Source organism: Nesoenas mayeri (genome assembly GCF_963082525.1).
Source record: "Nesoenas mayeri genome assembly, chromosome: 2".
Taxonomy (NCBI): domain Eukaryota; kingdom Metazoa; phylum Chordata; class Aves; order Columbiformes; family Columbidae; genus Nesoenas; species Nesoenas mayeri.
Window position 1 is genome coordinate 44,934,973 of NC_137543.1, and position 23,174 is coordinate 44,958,146.

Here is a 23,174-nt window from a genome sequence, read left to right on the forward strand (position 1 = left end):
TATGTGAATAATACAAGTTTGTCCCAGCTTCTGCAAAAGATTTTCCTTTCCCCTCCAAAATCAGGTGGAAAATCAGCCACGTGGCATTCTCTCATGGAGAGTTAAAATGAAGACTCTGGCCATGCAAAGAATCCTGACCAAAGCTGAACTCAATACTGGGTAACCCTGCTGGAGTAACAGCAGTATTTTTAAGTATCTAAGGAGATAAGAACTTGAACTTCACTGCTGAGTCAGCATAAACACCTTCCTGCCCTTCTGGCACATAGCATGTGCCTTATTAACCAGCAGTCCAGAAAATACTCCCTGGCCCAAAGCACATATATGTGTACTCATTCTAAGGCAAGGGTCAAATCTTCCCTCATCTACACCACTGTAGCATGACAGATGCTGACATGACCTGTTTTCCAGAGCATTCTACTGCTTTCTCACAGGGGAATGGCTCTCCCGACAGGCAGCTGCGTGCTCCTTATCATTTTCTCTCCAGAGCACTGGGCTATGTTTGCCCCAGGAGCCCAATGTCCCCTTCATGCCCTTCTGTCTTGAGCAAGTCAGAGGAAGGCATGGCATCTCCCAAGCTCTGTGCTGCCAAAGTGCACTGTTAAGATGTACTAATTTTTTACAGTCGATTCTTTCCCTTGTCTCTGTCTGTTCCCTCCCAAGTATTGCACACACCCTACTAAACAAGGAGGAGAAAGGGAAAAGTATAACTCAAGCCTTCCAAATAAATTATCTTTTCTTTGAGCAAGGGTCAGACTGAAGACGACTGTGAGATGGGAGCAGTATAAACAGAGTAACCTGAGGTCAGCTGGCATGCTACATGATCTGAAGCACCAGAGAACTCCACTCCAGGTACCTCTACAGTTGTGCAACTTCTTCCTTTCTAAAGCCAGGCCCTGCTGGTTCGCAAGTTGCATCACAAACTGCAGAAGTCACCTGCTGCTGCATAATTCACCAGTGGACAACAACCTGTGTGACCATTTCCAGTTTTCGGTGGCTTTGTTTTTTCGGTTTTGGGTTTTTTTTAGAGATTCAAGAAATCAGCTCAGGTCTTGCTCTGCAAGCTTGCCTGAGACACAGCCATCAGGATCCTAGGAGTTTTTCTGTCATCACTCTTTCATATTTCAAAGTGAGAGAGGAGCTGTCATTGGGACAGGTCCCCTTGGGTACCATTCACACTTCTTTCTTCTACAATGCTTCTACTTTTCCACATGCTTTCACAGCTTGCCCTCACAGTGCCTGCTTCCATTCAGTCTCACTCGCAGCAGTAGCACACCTTTCACCAGCACCCACCACCACATACGTGTCCTGGATCCAGTCTTATTCCTCTTCCAAAAACCCAGGGAAGACACTGAAACTGCAAAAAGAAAACATGTTGTTCCACCCATCTTGGGCAGAACGGAGACCATGCTCCTCCTCAGGGATTTGCTCCTCTCAGGAGCTACAGTAGGAGCCTCCTTCCCACCAACAGACCATGTTCAGCCCAGCAGCAGCTCCTGTTCCAGCTGGGTGCAATGATGAAACAGGATTTTCTGGCCCTGAGCCCCCATTCATTACAGCATACAGTTACACAGGGGTTTTAATTTAAGATGATAATAAGCCCCTCAGGATAGGGGGGGGGAAGATAGGCTTATTGTGGTAGCTTTTGTCCCAGAGATAAATAATTTTCTCAAAATTTGGAAAAAAAGCACAATTGGCAACATTCTGAAGGCTTTAAAGTTAAAAATATAACGAAACTTCATGGTTTCACATGCTTTTCATGACAATGTAACTGAAAAATGTCTTTAATTTGGAAACAAATTAGAGTTGGCAAAGAATGAGTACATAAGACAGCCCAATTGCATTTTGTAATTTGAAAAAAATTAAAAACAGATAAGATATTGTGAATTAAAAATAACTTCTGCACATTAAATTCTCATGAACTTTCATTAAGGTTTGTCTTACATGTCCCAAATGTACAATTGTATGTTGTAATACATTAGATCACTTTATTTATAAAATACCTTTAAAGCTATTGAAAGCTAGAGCCAGCAAAATGACTATATAAAATGTTATCTTCTCATGTTACAACTTAATTTCCAGTGTGTGCATTTAAAACAGAGATGCAGTCTCAACTCCAATATTTCAGAGGCACAACTGAACTTTCTAAAAGTTCAGTGCCAGTTGAACCCATGTACAATCTGGTCATATGAGTTTACTGATAAAAACCTGGTGCCAAAGCTGAAACAGCTATATTAGAGTTAAATCTGGATTCTCTTCTAATTCGTGAATCACCTGCAGACTAACCAACTGTCCCATAGTTTCAGTTGTTCTTTACAGATGATAAATGAATGAATCAGAGGGGACTTGTTCTGACTTTCTCGGGCTGGGTTCACAAGGCTACCATTCAGAAAGAAAAAGGGGGTTTCTTTCCTTTTTCCCTTCAAGCATACATTTTTTTATTGATCTTTCCAGCGACTTGAAAAATTGTTTATCATCCCTGTAGAGCAGTATTTTTGTAGGTTAAAACCCAAAAAGCTTTCATTTGGAATGTTATTGTGGCATCTCTTGAGAATTTTAAATTTGGATTCAGTTTGGCCTTTCAGATTAAACTACATCTCCCATGATGCACCTTGTATTGCCTTCTCCTTCCTTGAACACACCAAGAAAGTCTTTTTGGTGTTTCATGGGAAATATTTAATTCTTTACAGAAAAATGCTAGCATGAAACAATAAATCTTATAGTAAGACATTTTAAATATTTTTTGTTCTATTTCTGCTTTTCAGATGTTCAGCATTTTGACAAAACGTCCAAGGTTTTTGCAAAAACAAATCCAAAGTCCTCATTTTCAGTCAAAAACAGTAAAAGGAATTTTTTTTTAACCTTTCTAAGGGTGGTGCTGAAAAAACAAGCTATTGCAGACTGTGTTTATAGTCACTCCCACTGCAAAGCTAGGCACTGAAGAACATTTTGCTGTATCTGACCATAAGATCATATTGATCTTATTTGACAATAACTTTTCTCATATGAACAAGATATTCATGTATTTCAGATCAGCCTGTTTTTCTACTTGCTTGTATGCCAAAAGCATACTCAGCCCTCAGAGAAGTTTTCTCCTCACACCTCAGCAAACTATGATCCTTATCAAGGAAAGGATAGCATTTTGGGTGGCATTACAAGCCTGAAAAGAAACCCCCTTGTCTTCAAATTGTCAGGTGTTACAACATATTTTATGTGCTGAAAACAACCTTGGTTTCTTTTTAGTCCAGAAGGATGGATGAAATCATTTAATTTGACATTTTGCAAAATATCCTGCCTCCTGTAGTTACTCATGCCGTAGGACCTGCCTTAAAGAGCCGTCATGGACCGAAATCCAACAGCCTCCACTTTCCGAAGCCCACCTCACAGCTCCTGAGCCTTGTCACTTCGGGGTCAGCTGCTCCTCCATTTGGGAAGAACACAGGGGCACCTGTACACACACTCAGCTTTGTGCCAGTGATCATTTTGTGCATTTAAAAATTAAAACAAAATAAAATACAATCTAGCTGGAAACTGTGTATTACAGAAAAGCACCTGCACTGTAGTTGGGAGTTAAGGGTGCCTTGCAGTCAACTGTTTAAAGGGTATTTCTTTTGTCCCCTCCTCTTACTAATGCAAGACCCCAAAAGTCTGCAAGTACATGAACAAGTGTCACATAAGGCACAGTTTGCACTGAAGATGCTTTGCACCTTTGAGTCCTGCTAGCTCTGCAGGAGCACCACCTTGGGTAACACAAAACTCCTTTGCAGGCTCTACTCGTTGCCTACAAACAGTCCTGGGCACTCACAAATAGAGGGGGACAAATCCCAGAGTGGCCAAACACAATGACACCGGGCTGTGTGTGCAGAGTGGCCAGAGCCATCCTCCCTCCCTTCTCAAGGAGATCTCACGCTGCCAGCAGACAAGTAAAACAACAACAACAGGTAATGGTGGACAGCAGGCAGGCTGGAGCTGAAAACTGAGGAGATGTTGTTCATGTTCTGACAGACATGCAAAACATCACAGGAAAAGCAATTCACTGGGTAACCCAGCATTTCCACTAAAAGACTCTCTACTTCTAAACTTTAGAAGAACTAATTAAAAAAAAAAATTAATTATACACCCCCAAAATACCACTCAAAAGAGGATAGTATTAATGATTTGCAGAGGTATAACCAGGTACTAACTGAGACTCAAACACAGGTGATGGCAATTCAGTCCATGGTTCTCCAGTGTCACAGAAGAGAAAGCTGAATTGGAAAATAACACAATCCAACTACCGCCAGCATGTTGAAAGACACAGATATAAAGACTTTTTTCTGGCATCCCATTAGACAAGAAGAAATCCCAGAATTTACACCCATTAAGATTTACATTTAATCCAAGCAACAATTTTCTTGCCCAGTTAATGTACAGCTTATCCATCTTTGCATGTAGAATAGAGCTGTCATCCAGGCCTCACATCGAAGAAATTTGATTAAAATCGATGAGAATTCCTGGCCTCCTGATGCTCTCTTTAGCAATACAGACAAGCAATACCATGAGCAGCTGTGATTGTTTTCACTGTTTGATCTTCAAGAACCAGCTACATGACATTATATGACACCCTCACTCAACAAGGAAAGATTCAAAATTTATAATTGTTTTAGCATTTTCAAAATTATTCCTCCTGCTTGCATCATCGCTACCGCAAATGGTTCAAAATGCAGCATCCTGCATCCTACAACCACTAAGCAACACAGCTCTCTTATGAAAACCTTCCACTGGATATGAGACAGATGTTACACATATTTTAGGAGTCTTGTGGTTACTTTTCTAACATCGTATTTCACCATTCTGCTCTTCTTATAACTTCCCTCTAGTTAACTGGATTGGGTGGTTGTGCAGTATTCTCACATCACATCTGTAAAACAAGATGTGTCTGTCATATCCACTTTAAGTGCTCACAACCAATGCTCCACTTAAATTTCTTGTGAAAGGACTTAAGCTTTTTGAGAGTCATTCTCTCTGAGGAAGCGAGAAGGTTAGCCACAGAATTTGCAATGATACATCCTGCCTATAATTTGAAGCAAGCACATTTTGCCTAAATTAGAAGCACTGAAGAAATACAGAAAGAGGGGAGAGGTTAGGGTTTAATAGTTACTACCTGCTGATACAGTTATTTTATTGCTCTTATTCAAATAATTGTTCATTTTCATTTCTTAATGGAAGGCGTGTAACAAATATACCAAATTTTCTAACTATAGGACAGTGGTCATCTATAGCAGTGCAGTTTATTACATACAGTGCTCTGACAGCGTGTTTGTCTTGCTTTAGGCATCAGAGAGCAGAACAAACCAGAGAGCAAGAAACAAATCAGAGAGCACAAATAAACCTGATCTCTGAGCCTTCAGTACTGTCTTATGAACCAGATGATTTTTACATACAGCTTGTTATTTCTGCCATATTGTAGACTCAGACAGACATCAATAAGCAACTTTTCACACTGCTCTGAACACCCAGCAGATGGTAATTTTATTCCAGTACCAACATCTGCCCACTAGCACAAGCCACTCATTGGCATCAGCCACACCCTCCACCAGCAAGAGACTCAAGGACAGACCTTGGGTGGTTTAATCCTCTATAGGGACTTCCATTTGTTTTATCTAATGACACTGCATTTCCCCTTCCAAAGCCTCAAGAACACTCTGTTTCCTCCTTTAGTCTACATCTGTCAAAAGCCTGATACTTCAGTGTTTCACACTCAGAGAAGGGTTTTGAGTCTTAACTTTTTCAGAATTAATTGCATTCCCCATATCCATCAGAAGAGATTTCTTGGAGAAATAAATTAGGCCAATAAACTGATATACGGCTTAAATTCTGTTTGAACAGAACAGGCAAGAAACAGAAAGTGGAGAGAGTCAGGGCTCTTTTCCATCATGTGAAATAGAAAGACATCTCAGGGGACCAGGGATACAAATGGATATAAACCAAGCTTCTTTCAGCTTGCACACAGACGTATCGCCAGTACAGGACAAGAACACTCTTCCTAAGCTAGCCTACTGCCATCTTTCCTCTTTAACCCTTGCAAGCCAGTGTAACTGAGAGGTAAAAATACAGAAGGAACGTTAAAAATACAGAATCACCCAGAGACAAAACATACTGTAGGAAGATGTTATTCCCTTTCCCACACATAGAGCACCCTGAGGCCAGCAGGCTGGGGACAGATGATGCTTACAAAGACGTGGGAGACAGAAAGCTGTGGGAAGGCAAGTCATAAGGCTGGTCCTTGTACTTGCCAAGGAAAATGTCACCACATCTACCGTTTGCCGCAAAGAGCTGAGGATGAGGGTCAAGTGTCAGCATGGGGGGTAGAAAGAGGCAGCCAAGAAAGAAGAGGTGAGCAGATGCCTGTGGGGTCTGATATGAGAACAAAAAAAAAAAAAAGAAAAAGAAAAGCGTCTTACAAACCTGTTCACTACAAGTCCCACATTCATAACTGTTTCCAAATGGAAGGCTGTGTGAAAAGCCAAAGCAAACATTCTCAATTCTTTTTGAACCCATCAGACAATCTAGGGAAAAATATGTGCATTTTATGGTTTGAGGGCACAACCTTTTAATTATGTTTTTGCATTGTCATGTCCAAGATCTTTTTTCTCCTCAAAAATTAATATTTCCTCAAGCAATGCAGCTATTTTTCTTGGATGAACATGAATTGAAACACAATCTGCTTCTGCAGAGAGAGGCGCAAAAGAGTTATAACATGACACCTAGGGGAATTCAGAACACATTGCAATGCAATCCTCATCATTTTCCTAGTGCCTTCTCAACTGATTTTCCTACGGTTCTCTTTAACAGTTTCCAGCTATTGTTTTGCATGTGCTGTACACGCGTGCTCAGGGAGGCACTTAAAAAAAGAAAAAAAGAACAAGTGCAGGTAATGTGGAAGGCAGGGAGAAACTAAAGCAAATAAAACGTAGGTTTTTTCTCTCTATTGGAGCTGAACGAAACTCAGTTCTGTCATCCAAGACCAGCAAGTGTTCTGGCACATAATCACTTCTCACTTCCCTGCAATGAAGCATGGCCTCATGAGCACAAATCTAAGGAAGATGTCAATCAACTGCTTTTGCCACTAAGGAGTTATATCTGCAGCAAGACCTTGAAGTAATGGTTTACAAATGATACTTAAAATAAAACTTACTGAGCCATTGCAAGAAAATTCAGGCCTACTTTGGAAAAGACATAGATTTAGTAGTAATTTGGGCTCTCAAAAAACTTACACCTAGTGTTCAGGCACCAACATTTTCCCCTTCAAGTCTTACAGACTTAGTAAGCTGGCCAACAAATCATACAGTAAGGTTCAAAAGATGCATAACAGCAATGATAAAAGCAAAAATACCAGAGTGAATTTGTACTTAATCATAGTATTACAGAACATCCTGAGTTGGAAAGGACCCACAAGGATCATCGAGTCTGACTCCTGTCCCTGCATATGACAACCCCACAGTTCACACCATGTGTCTGAGGGTGTTGTCCAGTCTCTTCTTGAACACTGTCAGGCTTGGGGCTGTGACACCTCCCTGGGGAGCCTGTTCCAGTGCTCCACCACCCTCTGGGCAAAGAACCTTTTCCTAATGTCCAACCTAAACCTCCCCTGGCACATTTTCCTGCCATTCCCTCGGGTTTTGTCACTGGTCTCCAGAGAGGAGAGATTGGCATCTGCTCCTTCCTCCTCCTCCCTTTCTAGCTGTGATGAGGTCTCCTCTCAGTCTCCTCCAGGCTGAACAAATCAAGTGACTTTAGCTGCTCCTCCTACAGCTTCCTCTCTAAACTCTTCATCAACTTCATAGCCTCTTCTGGACACTCTCTAGTAGTTTTATATTTTTTTTATCCTTTGTTTCCCAGACCTGCACCCAGTGCTCCAGGTGAGGCCGCACCAGTGCAGAGCAGAGCAGGACAATCACCTCCTTCGCCCGGCTGGCAATGCTGTGCTGGATGCACCCAGGACACAGCTGGCCTTCTTGGCTGCCAGGGCAGAATGTTGGCTCACGTTCAACTTGCCATCAACCAGAACCCCCAGATGCCTCTCTGCAGAGCTGTTCTGCAGCAACTTGTCCCCTCGTCTGTATGTACTGCCAGGGTTGCCATGAATTAATAAGTGCTAAAGTACCAAGAGGACACCGAAGTAGGGTTTTTTCCATAATCAATCTAATTATTATTTCACAACAGATAAGTTTTTATGCACACATACCACCTTTCAAGCTAAAATATTAAAAAAAAAAAATGCTTTCTACATAATTTACACAACCTATCACTAAAATGAACCCAATTCTGAGCAAGTGACGGTAAACACCTACTTTATCAAACACTGCGCAACAGCATACTAGGAGGGAAAATCCTGGCTTGATCACCCCGTGTGAATTCTGACATCTGCAAAGATTTTAATGAGATCCTTTTGGGCAAAGCCAGTCCGACAGCCAAGACTGGGTTTAGTCATGGGTGAAATTTCCACACACAGTAACGCTCATAGGATGTGAATGTCCTGCTGTAGAAGGGTGAAAGCTTCCCCCTGTGACCTCAACATCACTTCTCTGTTGACTAAGCTGAATTTCAGCTGCATCTTACAACTCACCGTTCCCAGGTGTTGCAACCAGGGAGAGCAAAGAACATCCTCTCCAATTGTAAGACTATTATTTGCCAATCCTTTAGCTTTCAGATGTTTGCCTAGAAAGTATTGCAGCACGGACTCAAAATGTTCTGTTAGAAATGGAGAGGGGCAGGAAAAAGAAATATGAAATGTGTTCCAAGGGGATCTCAAAATGTTGAGATCTATAAGGCATAAATTCACCAGAGAAACCTGGGAGCCTTCTCATTGCATCACTTGCCTATACTACTGAAAATCCTTCACTTACGCCATCCAGAAGGCCAGATTCAGTCTCAGAATAAAAAGGTTCATTGCATAAGGCCCTCAGCCCCAACAGAAGTCAATTCACAAGCCAAGCAGTGTGATCTACTGTCTTTTTTTGTAATCCAGTACGAAAAAAGTTAGCATATTCTGTTTTCTTGTTTGTAAACCACTGACACCATTATCATTTTTGTAACCCCCAAAAAATTAAAAAATAGGAAAATGGATAGTCAGTTTTCTCAGTCAAAGTGTTATTTCCAAACTTACACTTCACAAATAAAAGGTCCCACAAAAAGAAAATTCTTTAGACAAGCTAGAAGTAGCCAGGCCAATAATATAGTTTTCTGTGTTTCAATGTGCATGGGCTACCAATCATTCATTTAGTCTGTTTAGCTGCAGCAGCAAAAGCTCAACTTAACCTTGGCCACACTAATACCTGAAAACATACTTACCATTATCACAGTGAGGGAAATGGTTAGCCTTGACACACCGCTGAAAAAGGAGGCAGCTCCAACAGCAGCAAAGAGACCTGGATCAATCCATGCTCCATATTCATTAGTTTGAACACCAAAAATGGAAACAAGGATCAAACCAATTATCCTGCCATACAAAGCTCCTGTGTACCTGTATGCAAGAAGAAAAAGAGCAGACCTCTTGCCATGCTAGTTTTTTCTCAAAATGCTTCTAATATTATGCTGATCCCAGGTTAATTTTGTCAACTTCCATAGTAACTGCTTTCCCAAGAAAAGTTATTGCATGAGCATTTACTTAGTGCTGAACACAAGCACAAAAATGCCAGATTTACCATACTTTGAAGACAAAGGGCTTAGAGTATGTATTTTTTAAAGTTCTTCAAAGCCAAATGAGAATGAACTTCATGGGTATATAGTCAAAAGCATAGGTCACAAACATATACACTTGGATATTTCAGATTAAAAGCCTGGACTTCTAGAGTTCTGGCCTTATATAATTTCTTCAAATTAAATCTACCTGCACCCCATAAAGCTGGCAAGCAAAATATTACAGCCATCTAACCAATGGGCAAAATGGAGTAAGAGCTATTAATGACCTGCCCAAAGCCAAGTAGAGATGAAGCTGTGAAGAGAACCCAGGAGTCCTCAAACCAACCATATGCTACACTGAAAAGCAAAACAACCCAAAATTGAGCACAGTTGGGCATGTAATTGCTGGCATCAGATACAGCATTTCATTTCATATGCACGAAATAAAATATACAGATCAGCCAATGAAATGGATTTATACAGACATTCACCTTCCAGAAATTGTTAATTTTTATTATTATTTATTCAATAGACATAGGTATGATACATACTATCTAATTTGGGGAGCATCACCTTGCACTATTTCATAGCTTTTTCCCATTTATTCATGAAATTTATTCATTCTATTGATGGATGCAGTTCTATTAGTTCTAGCGTTGTTATAAAAATTAGGTTATCAGGTCAGAAACAAACATGAGAGGTGGCTGACAGACTTGACTATCAATATCTATTCAGCCAAATACACCATGTTTCACCAAACACTGCATATTACGAAACGATTTAGACAACAGTTTGGGGAGGGTAGGAGACAAATACTCAGGGGTAGGGCAAAGGCAGAAGGCTGCAGACACAACTATATTTCTTAGAATTTTTCCAGTATTTGAATTGCATTTTGCTGGATACTCACTCTCCAACCATGTCTTCTTGCTTACTGAACATTAAACTTCTCAACATTACTGTAAGAACTTTGCTCTGGTCTACCACAGCTTTCTAAAAGTACAACAAAAGACCTAACTACAGTTTTCTCCAAAGTCTAGGGTGCTGATGTCCAAGATTAAGATTCAGGCTATTATATGCATAAGAAACAGATGAAAAGTCTGGATCTGAACCCATATTTCTACAGTTACAGAGATGGAGGTAGCAGCCAAGACTCTCTCTGGGTCCCCAAAGAATTTGAACAATCTATACTTGTAAAGTACACAGTTTTGGCTATGGTCCTTCCACAGCTATTCTCAGATGATTTTTTTTTTTATTCTCTTCCACAATTTCAGCATCTCTTTCCAAGCAAACCATCCTGTTCCACCTATATAACCTCCTTCAAGCAATTATAGCTTTGCTATTGCCAAGTTTTCAGCTTACAATTGTTGCTACTCAACATGGGCCTTTTGTATAGGAAGCTTAAACCAGGAAGGGTGAATCTTACAGCATAGGAATGACCAGGCCACTGGCAACAGCAGAACCTGCTGTCCAGCAGCTGAGGATGAAATAAAATGCCAATGCAGTGCAGAGAGATGTGTATCCAAATTCTTCATGAGTCCCACGTTTAAAAAGATACGTGATCCCTTGCTTCCCATTTTCGACTAGAAGTGCAGCAGCTGCAACACAGAGGAAGAGATTTGGGGAAATACAAAACATTAAAATGATCCTTTATGAAAACACATGGTAGTGGCAGTTCTCATGTGGTAGTTCTTGTTCGCCTAAACCTGATAAAAAAATCAGCAACGTACATAGACCAGTTAACTGGAGTTTACAGGACAGCTTCAGCATCTGGGGCACTTTCAGGAAAACAAGAAAAATTTCTTCTTACCAGTCTAGTCTGTGTGATGTTAGTCTTAATCTAAACAAGGAGAACCTACAGCTATTTAAACCAAAGAAAGGCAATTGTACTACTTCAGTAGGGCTCTTACCCCATTCCTCTGAGAGGTAATAACTCAGGAACTTCCCAGCATATTTGGCTCAAATGTAGAAATTAGTTCCGATATATCCCTCAAAAGGGAGCACTAGGTTACTTTGAAGAAAACCTACATTATGCAAAAATATACTCAAATATCACCTCAAGTTATATAAATTCACTTTATTGCCAGGTATCAATCCTCTTACCTTGATTGAAGGTTTGATTAGAATATCTGACTCCATCTGGACCAATCCATGTGCTTGATGAACAGCTATATTCTGAAATTTCCCTCTTGAACTGATTTATGCTTAAATAATAAAACAAACAAACAAACAAATTAAATGGGTGAATATAAGTTCCCTTTGTGCCTGTACAGAACGCATCTACGCATAATTTTTTCGCATACCTTCCCTTACATCTCCCAATTAAGTTGTTATATTAACTAATAAATCTAGTTTACTAGATCAGTTTATTAATTGTTCTACTAAATGTTTATTAAAGCTCATATTCCTCTGCATAAACCTCCTGCTGCTGAAACCCAAAATTTCCAGAAGTGGGATCACATTACACTGCCTAAAACTAGAAAACAGGAAAAAAAAAATCCAAGATGCCCATCCTGGACTTGATCTCCTTGCCCATACATATCATTGTAACTCCATAAAATAGGATCAGCAGACCAAAAATTTATCATTCCTGACAAATCTTTCTGTGGGTAAGCACAGCATCCCAAGCTCACAGATGTATTTGAAGTTAGTAATCTTTGCACAGGAGAGTGCCATGGAGAGCAGGAAGGACTTAGAGATTTCCTCTCCCACAGCAGCACAGGCTCTACCAAAACCACACCTAAAAGATGTTTGTCCAACATGTTCTTAATGCTCTCCTTCGGTAAATACTGTCACCAGGTATTTCAACATCTTGCAACTTAGACTGCCAGCTATCATGCTGACCATGACCAGCCTTTCTGTACAGCACTACTATTCCTGGACACTGTCTCAATCTCTGGCATCTGGAGCAATTGCACCCTCCAAGCTGGTAGAACTTCCTTCTTCCCATTTGGACAGCACCCAGCATGTTTTGGACATTGCCACAACCTAAACAGTAACAATATAAACTCTGTTTCTGGAACAAAGAGCAGGAGATCTGTGGTATTTAATCCACCTGACCCCTGCTCGGAACTACACAGAAAACTCAAGATGCAGCCAACAATTAGTGCAAGAAAATTTCTTCCAGATCCCAGATTGGCAACCAAAGGAACACAAGATACTTCCCAATCTTGTATTTTGCTTTTTCATTAGTTCAACCACTCAAACAAGAACATATTCCAAATTCATAATGGTCAATAAAAAATAAACTTACTTAATTACTCTGTCATGCTTTAGAACTCATATAGTTGTGCAACCCACTTGTAGCAGAACCTCAAATTCTATACCAATGTCTTTACTAACAGTAGAGGACTGCACACACAAGAAACAGTACACCTGAGAGGCAATTTGAAGCTTGCAGAAATGCCAAAATAACAGAGAGAGAAACAATAAAAGCAAGGTTTTTTTACAATTAAAATGCATGCTTGAGCAAGAAGAACAAAGCACAGAGGATGGAGATGTAGGGCTTGTTTACACACAGGGTTTTGTACCACTAACACTTCCTATTTGAAATCAGTGCATTTAGTCAAGATGAATTTCTCCCTGGTGTGGATGAGAGGACCGCACTACCACCCTGCTGGGAGGCAAGTGCTGCTCCAAGACCTGCTAAGGGAAGAAGCCCATCACTTCTTTACGTTCTTCTCCTGCCTCCCCATGACCTCCTATTCCTCTTTGTCCCAGGATTATAAAGGCCTGCTGAAGGTGCTACAAAATGCTACTGAAAGCGCTGTTTTAGTATAAATTTATGAGCATAAGCTATGCTAAAAGGAAGCACCTTCATACTGGTATAGCCACATACAGCACCACCTGGAGATGCAGCTCTTGTACTCTCATGGTTTAAAAGAAAAAACACTCACTTCACCAAGCTGGATCAGTACAGAAGACAAAACTAAATATCTCACCATTTTTCTGTTATATAGTTCTTATTGAATATCCTAAAGTGGCAAGGGTGTCTGTTACTAACCTATTGGATCTTCAAATGTTAATGATATTTACCTGTCTCTGGAGCAGTAAGAACCTCAGATTATACTGAGATTAGCCCAATCTAAATGATCCTAACTAAAATCTCACAACTCCAATAATAATTCCCTTTTTAAATTTCTAAGAACGGGAGAACAGTGAATAAGCTTCCACATTTAGTCATGCACCTTATTACAAGCTCTCTAGAGACTTTATCACTATCTTCAGCATATGCATGGTCTTGCAAAGTCCATGTCAATTTGATGCTTAATTCCCTTCAGACTGATCCATTTTCAACAGGATATACTCTCTGTAACTTGTAGCCACACCAAATGAAAAATTGGCATGAAGACCATTTAGACCCTAGGTTGGATCAGCCTGGCTATTTTTGATTCAGAGACAGACAAAGCCATGAAATTATCATGGTTTCATATGTTTTTCCTTTAGAGAAAAAATACTTTTGTTTTGAAAAATAACATTTTGCAAGCATTTAGTCTTTAAAATAAGAAAGGATGTCAGGGTGAAGAAATAGGCTTTTCCTGTAGCAATCTAAATACCCATAGTTACCAAGTCCTGGTACTAAGTAAGTAACAAAGTTAGCTTTTATAAGGAATATGTAAATATATATTATAGCAAGCAATACTGAGCTAGGTATTGCAAGTCAAACAACAGTCTAGAATTGGTGGCAAAAATGGGAAAGTATGTCTGCTTTCTATATACTTAAATAAGATGTTCAGAGTCCTGCCACCAATGGCAAGTTAGTCCGTATTTACTGTTCTGCCCACCTGGAACTAGGAATTCATAATTTTACAAATTACAAAACTACAAGTTAGTAGTGACCTTTTGCAATGACTGTGAAATCAAGCTGTCATTTAACCTCAATATGAGCAATTTTTTTTTTCTATTTCCTTTGGATTCCTCATAGGTGTTTCTCAAGAAAGAACTTGGACTACAAAACCTGTATCAGATTCAAGGATCTCTTCAACTGCATCACCCATAGAATCCTTAGCCATTCAGCCACATATTCCCTGCCTGGTTATTAACAAAATTTTTGTCATTTTAAGTCCCAGGATTACAGCTTGTGCTGTAGCGGCATGCTCCTTTGATGTCTTACCTATTAGTGTTCTTACATAGATGACTGATCAAATCATGTCCCTCTGACAATACAGTTGACTGAAGCTAAGAATTAGAAGATTAAGTGTGATTCTTGTCTCTACATGAATTCATTTTAAACATTCGGCTCTGATGCACCGTCCAATTTTTCCATCCCAAATCCTTTTAACAACTAACCAGGAGAAATGGTTAATAATTGTATTTACATAGATAGGCTCCTGGTGACTCTGCCTACTTACATTTCTGAGTTGTTGCTCAGCTGGTAGTTTCTCACGCTTATGACTGGAGTGCAAGGAAAGAAATATGGCAAATACACTGTAACAGTCGTCGTACATACCTGCAGGTATTGAAATAAGTAAATAGATTATCGTGAGATGTAGAAATAGACACAAAAAAAAAAAAGAAAGAAAAGTGTCTAAGATCACCAGCACCAGCAGTTACCACAAGGAGTTTGTCCTTTTGTCTTGCTCACATACCCCAGAAGATCAGCATTTGCTCCTAAGCAGCCACTGATGCCCAGATTCATCCCATCGACATTCAGGGACTCAGCTGTTGCAACCAGATGACTGAGCTTCAACTTTGCAGCCACCAGAGAGCCACCTCTCCCTCCGGAGAGAAAGATCTGCAGCACTCGAGGTGCTCTACATGTGCCCAGCCTCCCCATCACCTTCCATGTTCAGTCAGAGCTCCTCGCAGGCCACCAGCCCGACACTGCAGCCTTTGCACAGCAAGGACTTAGTGCTTAATGTAAAACATGTAGATCCCAAGTTTTTTGGTTGGTACCTAAAATCATGCTGTGTGTCAAAAACAATCCACTGCTTCATTTAAAGTTACTTCCTGATTTATGCAAATTTGAAGTCCCTGGTCAGTATGAACAGATGAAGACTTGTTTCTAACTTGTAAGCTTATTGCTTCCCTTCCCTTTTAAGGAGGATGTTACAAAAGGACTAATATTCAATTAATCAACAGAAAGAAGTTCCTAGGCATCCTAGCAATACTAGACAGGTATAATGACTAAAGCAGATTGCATACTATACAGTAGAGACACAGACATTGCAACCCAAATGGATGAACAGAATTTATCTGGTCCCTCTACTAGTTTTCCATATGCCCATTTTGAAGTAAACATGAATCAAACTAAAACGTGTAAAAGAGAGCACAGCAAGAGGTGTTTTCACTGGCTGCTTTGCATTCACCAAAAGCAAAAGAAGTTTTTACGAGACATGACTGCATTTCAATTGTATGTATCTTTCAACATAAAATAGGTCAATATAATGCAGTTATATTTCATTGAAAATCCATGTTAAGTTTTTCAACTTAGTTGAGATCAAGTTACATTTCGAAATAAATTAAGACACACACACCAAAAAGAAAAAAAAAAAACAAAAAAAACCAAAAAAAAAACCCAAAAAAAAAAAAAAAACCTAGAAAATCTTTCAGTAGGCAGTTGGAGAGGAATTGCTAGAACACACGACCGTAATAATAACATATACTCCAAGCACAAGGTTTCATGCATGCCGTGAATTGTTATAAAACTGCTCAGGTAGCACATTTATAGAAATCCTCAAGCTGAGATTCAGCTGTGTGCATTTGTGACAATTTCTCAGACAATCGTATCTCAAGTCTTTGTTTCCCTGTATCTCAAAGATTATAAGCTTATGGGCAGAGTGCATCTACAAAAGACAGATGAAACTGGGAGTAGTTCAGTCTTCATAAAGCTTAGGTCAGGTTTTGTTTCTGAAAACTTAACTCTGGGACAGTTCAAACCCAGGTCAAGTTTTTGCCAAGGCCCATAGTCCAAAAGGAGCTAAGAGGACAGCTAGCCTGGAGCCAGTGGCTACATATATAAAGCAGTAGCCTATCTTCACAGCTAAGTAGAAAAAAAAAGTAGTCCTCTCAAGTAAGCTTTTAAAGTTTTGACAGCTTAATATATAAGCATATATGCATATATCCTTAAATTGTCCACCCTGCCCATGGAAACACTGAGCTTTTGGAATAGAAGCATTAGTCAACGTGATAAAAAAATTAGAAAAAGAAAGATAGCTCTGCCAGATTCTTGGCAAAACATTATCTACATTGTGATTTCCTCACGGAGAGAAAGGTGATGAATTGAGGAGAAGCAAACGCAGGCCAAGGGGCAGAAGGGCACTTAGGAAGACGGCTTAGCCTAATCTATGGGCTGAAGATTAGATACTCAATTCCAGTCAAAGGAATGGTACTCCGGGTTATGTTGTGGGTGTGGAAGATACCGTGATGGGTTCTTTCCAAGTTTAAATGCAGACTGGTTTATACAAGATTATTTTTGGTTAAAGTCACTGTGACAGAGTTTCTTTCAGTTGCTTAATAATGTGAGCTTCTTAAAAACAACAAAAAAAATGTGTGGCTCTCAGATCAAACAGTTTCTTTCCTGCCTTTTTTTGCCAAGTTATAATAAAATAATGACTGTGACCTGAGCAGGATCTTCTAGAGCTAATAAAACGGAAAACACATTCTGAATAAGAATTCCTGCTACAAAGTTAATGTAAAAAAACAAACAAACAAACACACACACAGTATTTTTTAAAAAAATCAAGGATTAAGACAAAAATACATACACAGAAAAGCTCTTGTTAGCACTACAGCCCTACAAAACACATGCTGTGCTCCCAGTTCCAGGTATGACCTGGCAAGGTGCTAACTGCTCCATGAACTCTTGGAGTCAGTAAGGCACCACTCCTAAACAGCATAAAATAACTCTTAGGAGGCATTTCCTTTCTGTCTGACACTAAATCTTTGCTATCTGATCTTGAGTTTAATCCTATAGTACCTTCTAACACACTGCATCTTGCTGGCTTATGCTGTGGCTTGTTTTGTTTTTGTTTTTTCTGAGAAGTAATAAGGAACTGTGTGGGTTTTATGCATTAAGTAGTTTATGCAAGGTTTTTGTAAGGTTCCCTGAGAAAGCCCAACCTTACCCAATAGTAGGGGAAGCAGTCATCAAACAATGTTCTGGCTCCAAATTGTTAAAATAATAATTCTTACAAACCTGACCTCTCACAAACAGAGGTCCTTTGGAAACTGTGTATTTTACACAGGACTAATGGGAGTCACACATGGGACACTACTCTTCATCATGCTCATTTGAAAACTGATTTTTTTGTTAGGATGTCTTATCACAGTACTCAACAGTATGAAGTCCCTGGGAGCAAATTGATAGCATGACAAAAGAAGGCTGGGCAGTGGAAAGACTCTCCCCTAGAGCTGAGAAAATCAGTTTTCCCTACCTACCTTATCCACTCCCTCAGATGTGGAAGCCAAACGCTTCAGGTGAGCTTCCTTAAGGTGTTTCACCTCAGCGATAGACTGAACAAACAGTGGCTAGAAATGAGAATCCAACATCCTGCTGCTGCGAGGAGCTGATATCCAGTTGTTATGAACGGTATGGGCCTGCTTCACCACAGTCCATCCACAGGGATCCGTATTCACCCGTATTCCTCCTCCTCCTCCCCATGGATGTTAGATTTCACCCCTGATGTGCCAACAGAGAACCCAACAAGCAGGATGTTGCTCTGAGCAACGAGCAGGACTAGGCAGGGGACAAGGACTGCCATAGCATGCACACCTTCCAAGGACTAAGTGAAATGTTCTTTTCTGACCCTATGGAGAGGAAAAATAGTGCAGCCTATGGGAAATGTATGCATCTCTGTACCAATCTGTGGAGAGTGTCCAGAGAATTGACCGTGTGCCTCAACCTGTAGTTATTCACACTAATTCACACTAGCTAAAGCTCCAAAAGTTTCCTTTTTTCTATTTAAAATACTAATTGTTTTCTTCCCAGTATCATCTAGGTTGCTGACCTGAGCCAAGGTGAGTGCTTTTCCCTGAAGCTTATGTGCTTTTGTTGGCTCAGAGTAACAGCTGCTGAAGGCATGTTTGGGCTGATGGGAGGAGAGCATCTGTGTGGCCAACCCATTGGTCTACAATTGAGTGACCTTCTCTCCAGGAGGGAAGAGAAAGTATGCAGCAGTATATATAAGAAAAATCTGTTTGGCATACATAAAACATACTGGCAAGTCTGCCTAAGAGCAGAAAGAAAGGGGTTTCAGTGTGCACCCATTTCCCTAAAGAAAGGTCATCTCAACACTTAAAAGTTCTGAAAACTCCTCAGAAAGACTTTCTCAAAAATGGTGGGAAAAGAAAGAAAAATTATAACAAGCAAGTATTCTCTAGAGAAACTTGCAGAGAAACACAAATTTGCACAATTTACTAAAAGTGAAGTAGAAAAGCTCTGAAGGTTTCCTTCCTCCACATTTAACAACATACATAAGTTATAACCAAAGTAAAAAAATGAAAATTATGAAAACATTCAAAATATGGGAACCTTTTGTCTATACCCTTTTCATTCCAATGGCAAGACCGTCCTTAAAGCCATACAATGCCAAGTGGAAACTCCAAAGCCTAGAGGTAAAATGGCCCCATCATGCCTTATCAGGACATCTGAGGCTCCAGGCTGACCTACCTCAGTAACAACTAGACATAACTGACTCCAGATACACAGTCAGCTCCAGAAAGTTTTCTGTACCTATCCATCACTTTTAAACCACCTACAACATTCATTTTTCATGTGTCTGTTCCCACAACAGGCAGAGATCTCCTTTGCAGTATTGAGGTAAAAATACATATGGTTACGCTAACCGTCTCCTAACTGTTCTTTCCAATGTAACAGCTGAAAAAGTGCCCAGGTGCAGAGGTGTGGAGGAGCACGTCCACCTGGTTCTGCTACATGAACAAGCTGTGTGAGGTAATGAGAGGATCAACCACTAGAAAATAAAAATGGAGAAAAATAGATAAAATATACTTGTGACAGCCTCCATAGGTTGCAGATAAATGCAAAAATCACACCAATATAACTGCTACATGTCACTAGGTCAATGTAATACTGTCAGAGCAGCAGTAGGAGAGCAACTCTACAGGTAAAATACTTCAAGCACTAAAAAACCAAACCAAAACAAAACACAAACAAAGCCTTCTCCATTCTTATATACCCACCAACATTAAATACCTATATGTACTTTGTAAATCCATGTTTTTTGTATTCTGTTGTACATTATCAAGTATCAGCAGGTGACATCCACTTTTCCATCCAGCCAATTTATGACCTGCCCTCATTAGCCACTGTAAATATTACAGAATCAAGAGAACCATATTATTTACTTACAAGGATGAGTACAGTTTCCAATAGTTTGCTTGCTTTTCTGAGGGATACTTTTGGAATTGAATTAAAGAACTGCATACGTAATTTATTAATCCTTATATTTAGGGAAACAAAGAGAGCTCCCAGAAGACCTCCAAGCATTCCAAGGAGAATGGTCGGAATGAAGGCCAAGACGTTAATGTCCAGCAAGTTCTTAACCTGAGTCAAAGAAGGGAGAAAAAAACAAAAGTTCTGAGCATCCTGCCAGTGACACCAAATATTGCATCCTCTCTTAAAAACCTGATGCCACCAAGTAATTTCCATACAGGAAATAAATCTTTCCTTGTGGTTCAGGGAGTTCAGCTAATTAATTTAAAGCTGATTTCATGAGACATGGTGTACTCTTCTTGCACACCTCACAGGAGCAGAACCAGCAGGTAGACACTGGTGTTGGTTATCCCAAGCACTCAGCACTTCAGGTTACATCCAAATAATACAACATATTTGCCTTAATGAACACTTCAAAAGACTCCGCTGAACCAGTGAGCTTTGCTCACTGTGTCTATATCTACATCATAATTTGGGAGAGTCCATTTATGAAGTGTCAACCTGAATCCATGTGCATTGAGATAATTTATAAGTAAATTTATTTAAATAAAACTGTGAAAATTGTTGCTGATCTGGAACAACTCACAGAACAATAAATCACAAGCACAGAATGTAATCTGGCAGCTAGGACAGTAATTGAATTTTCTGCTTGATTCCTCAACAGGCAGCAAGGATGAGAGCAATATCATGTTTTAATTTCACCTTCCAGCCAACAAAAAGGGGCTAATAGACCAGTGGCAATCTATTAAAAGCTGTGAGGATATTGTGTCCTTAGCCCAGGCTTAGGGTTAGGATCCTTTGCCAAGGTTAGGATCTGGACAGAGTAAGAGATCACAAAATCCTCAGAAAGCTACCTGGCAAGAAGCAACAAGGGTGCATGTCAAGGGTTGCCTGCAAAAGCACCTAAACTGGTGTAATCTTGGGGGCAGCAGACAGGAGAAACTGTCAGCCTGCCTTAAATTGCTTTAGCAACTACACAGACCCTCTTATTGTTTAAACTTTTTTTCTTCGTCGTCCTCCTCTTCTTGACACTTATTCTTCCTACAACTAGCCTAGATACTAACAAAACTGCCAGGCAGCTGCACTAAACACTGGTGGTATTTCCTGAGAGGAGGAATGTCAGGGTCAAAGTCCAGCCCAGCTTAAAGAGCTGGTCCATCAGGTGCTGCTCACTGAGAAACCAGATCTGGAAGAGGGAGAATCCCAGCAGCCATTCCCAGGCACAAGAAGCCCAACACCTACAGGTTACACTTAGCGTGTACGTTAATGTGTATCATGTCTTATATCAGGACTACAATCGTCACATATGTAGGTACTCTACGTACTAAGCAAAACTTTAATAATGCTATTTTTACCAATAGCTGCAACAAAATCCATCCCTTCCCAAAGGATTTAAAGATATCTAATGTTTAAGACATTGAATTTAGAGAGAAGTGGCTTAACTTGAAGTAGAAAAAATCTGGTTTATTTCTTGCAGGATCCAAATATTGTGCAACAGACTCTACCTAATTCCCATCCTGTATTAAAATTAAAAATAGACATTTGTGGTTTTATTGTTTTCTCTTTCTACCTCCATTTTTCCTAAGGGAAAGATATACTGAGATGTTTGTTTTAAAGTAATATATGCACATTACGCTGCATGTGTGTGGCAATAAAGGTAAAGTCAAGCAAGTGCTCCACAGGCTGGGAATGAAAGGTGGCACAGTGTATTGTTTGTTTTTGCTGTAGTATCAACCACAGGCTTTGGCCAGTCACCAAGAAAAATCTGTTACCTACAGAGCAAGCTTCACCTCTACAAATAATCCAATGGCCTACGTAAAAATAAAGTTAAGCTTCCTGAAAATCTCATGCTCTGGAGCACAATAAACTCCCCATTGTAACATTATGCTATGTGGAATAAAACTGAAGAAAATGAATTTTTTTGAGAAATATAACCCACAATCTTTCAACTCAAGAGCTTATCCGCTGTAAAGTGTGTTGGTTAGTGCTGCAAAACATGAAAGAAGCAAAATTTCCCCTGAGCCCCGTGTTCAGTGAAATGAAAATGTTTCTGGTTATCTGTACCACATTGAGAGCCAAAAAACACTGAACTGTGCCAGAAATCTTGTTGATAATAATTTTTGCTAGCTTTTCCCTCTAATGACACTAAGACAATATAGAAGGAGACAGAATCTACTGATCTTTACAAAAAACATCCTGAAATGAGTGTTAAAAGAGTTACATTTATTGTAAAATAGCATTGAAGTGAATCTCCTCTCCCCTGTGCATGCAGCTGTCTGTTACACAATACTTTGGCTTCGGCAATGAATCTGACTTTGGAAGGTCTGACCTCTTCCCTGCCTGTGTAGTATCACCTTTCTGCCACAAATCTGTATCTTTTTGGTTGCGTCACTGCAACTGTTTGGGGGACTGCACAGTGTATGAGTTGGTTCACAAAAAGGATTTGGGTTGAAAAACCAATGTCTTCTCTGCTTACAGCAGCTAAACTTGTGGGAAGCAAATATACCCCAATTACTTTAGCAGAACATATGCAAAATCATTGTATCAGACAGCATGCACACAAAAAAAATGTTGTCCATTTTCCCAACCAAGATATGCCTCCATGAAGAAAATACCATAATCTCTGTTTTCTGCATTGCTAGAGAGATACAAGCCAGAAGAAATTCAGACATCAATGAAAGTGATCAGGGAATTACCTTAGGAAAAATTTACTTAGTAGCAAAAACTGAACTGGGATTCAGAAGATGAGAGTTTCATTTTTAGCTAATTTATCTTCAAGTCAAATACAAAGAAGGATATTTAGGCAAGAAGAAGTGAAGGTCATGATACTTGCACATACCTATTGAATCATCTTGCAATAAAAATGAGCAAAAGACATTATAATAAAAGCAGCTATTTTTAGGTAGACACAAGGTAAGATTCAAAGACCAAGGTTGTGCCATGCTGGAAGGAATAAAGTAAAGGTAGCTGAGGCTGAAGGTCACCCCCATTGTGCAACCAGGAACAAACAGTGATTATATTTTTCAAATGTTTAATCTGTAAGCACCAAGGAACAGGGGCATGGTACAGCAATGCCTGCAGCAATAATGAAGAGCTCATGCCAGCTACAGAAGCAGAGGACACC

The 23,174-nt window shown here is 39.9% G+C and overlaps 1 protein-coding gene across 1 annotated transcript in view; it reads right to left on the minus strand.

Annotated features, from left to right (window-relative positions):
- Positions 1 to 23,174, minus strand: part of LOC308053278 (chloride channel protein C-like) — a gene marked incomplete at its 3' end in the record, with an annotated part of 89,099 nt that overhangs the window by 53,427 nt on the left and 12,498 nt on the right. The window contains 5 exon segments of the mRNA XM_080364134.1: positions 9,331 to 9,502; positions 11,084 to 11,255; positions 11,761 to 11,861; positions 15,009 to 15,106; positions 19,967 to 20,161. Of these exon segments, the coding sequence (XP_080220260.1) occupies positions 9,331 to 9,502; positions 11,084 to 11,255; positions 11,761 to 11,861; positions 15,009 to 15,106; positions 19,967 to 20,161 (738 nt within the window).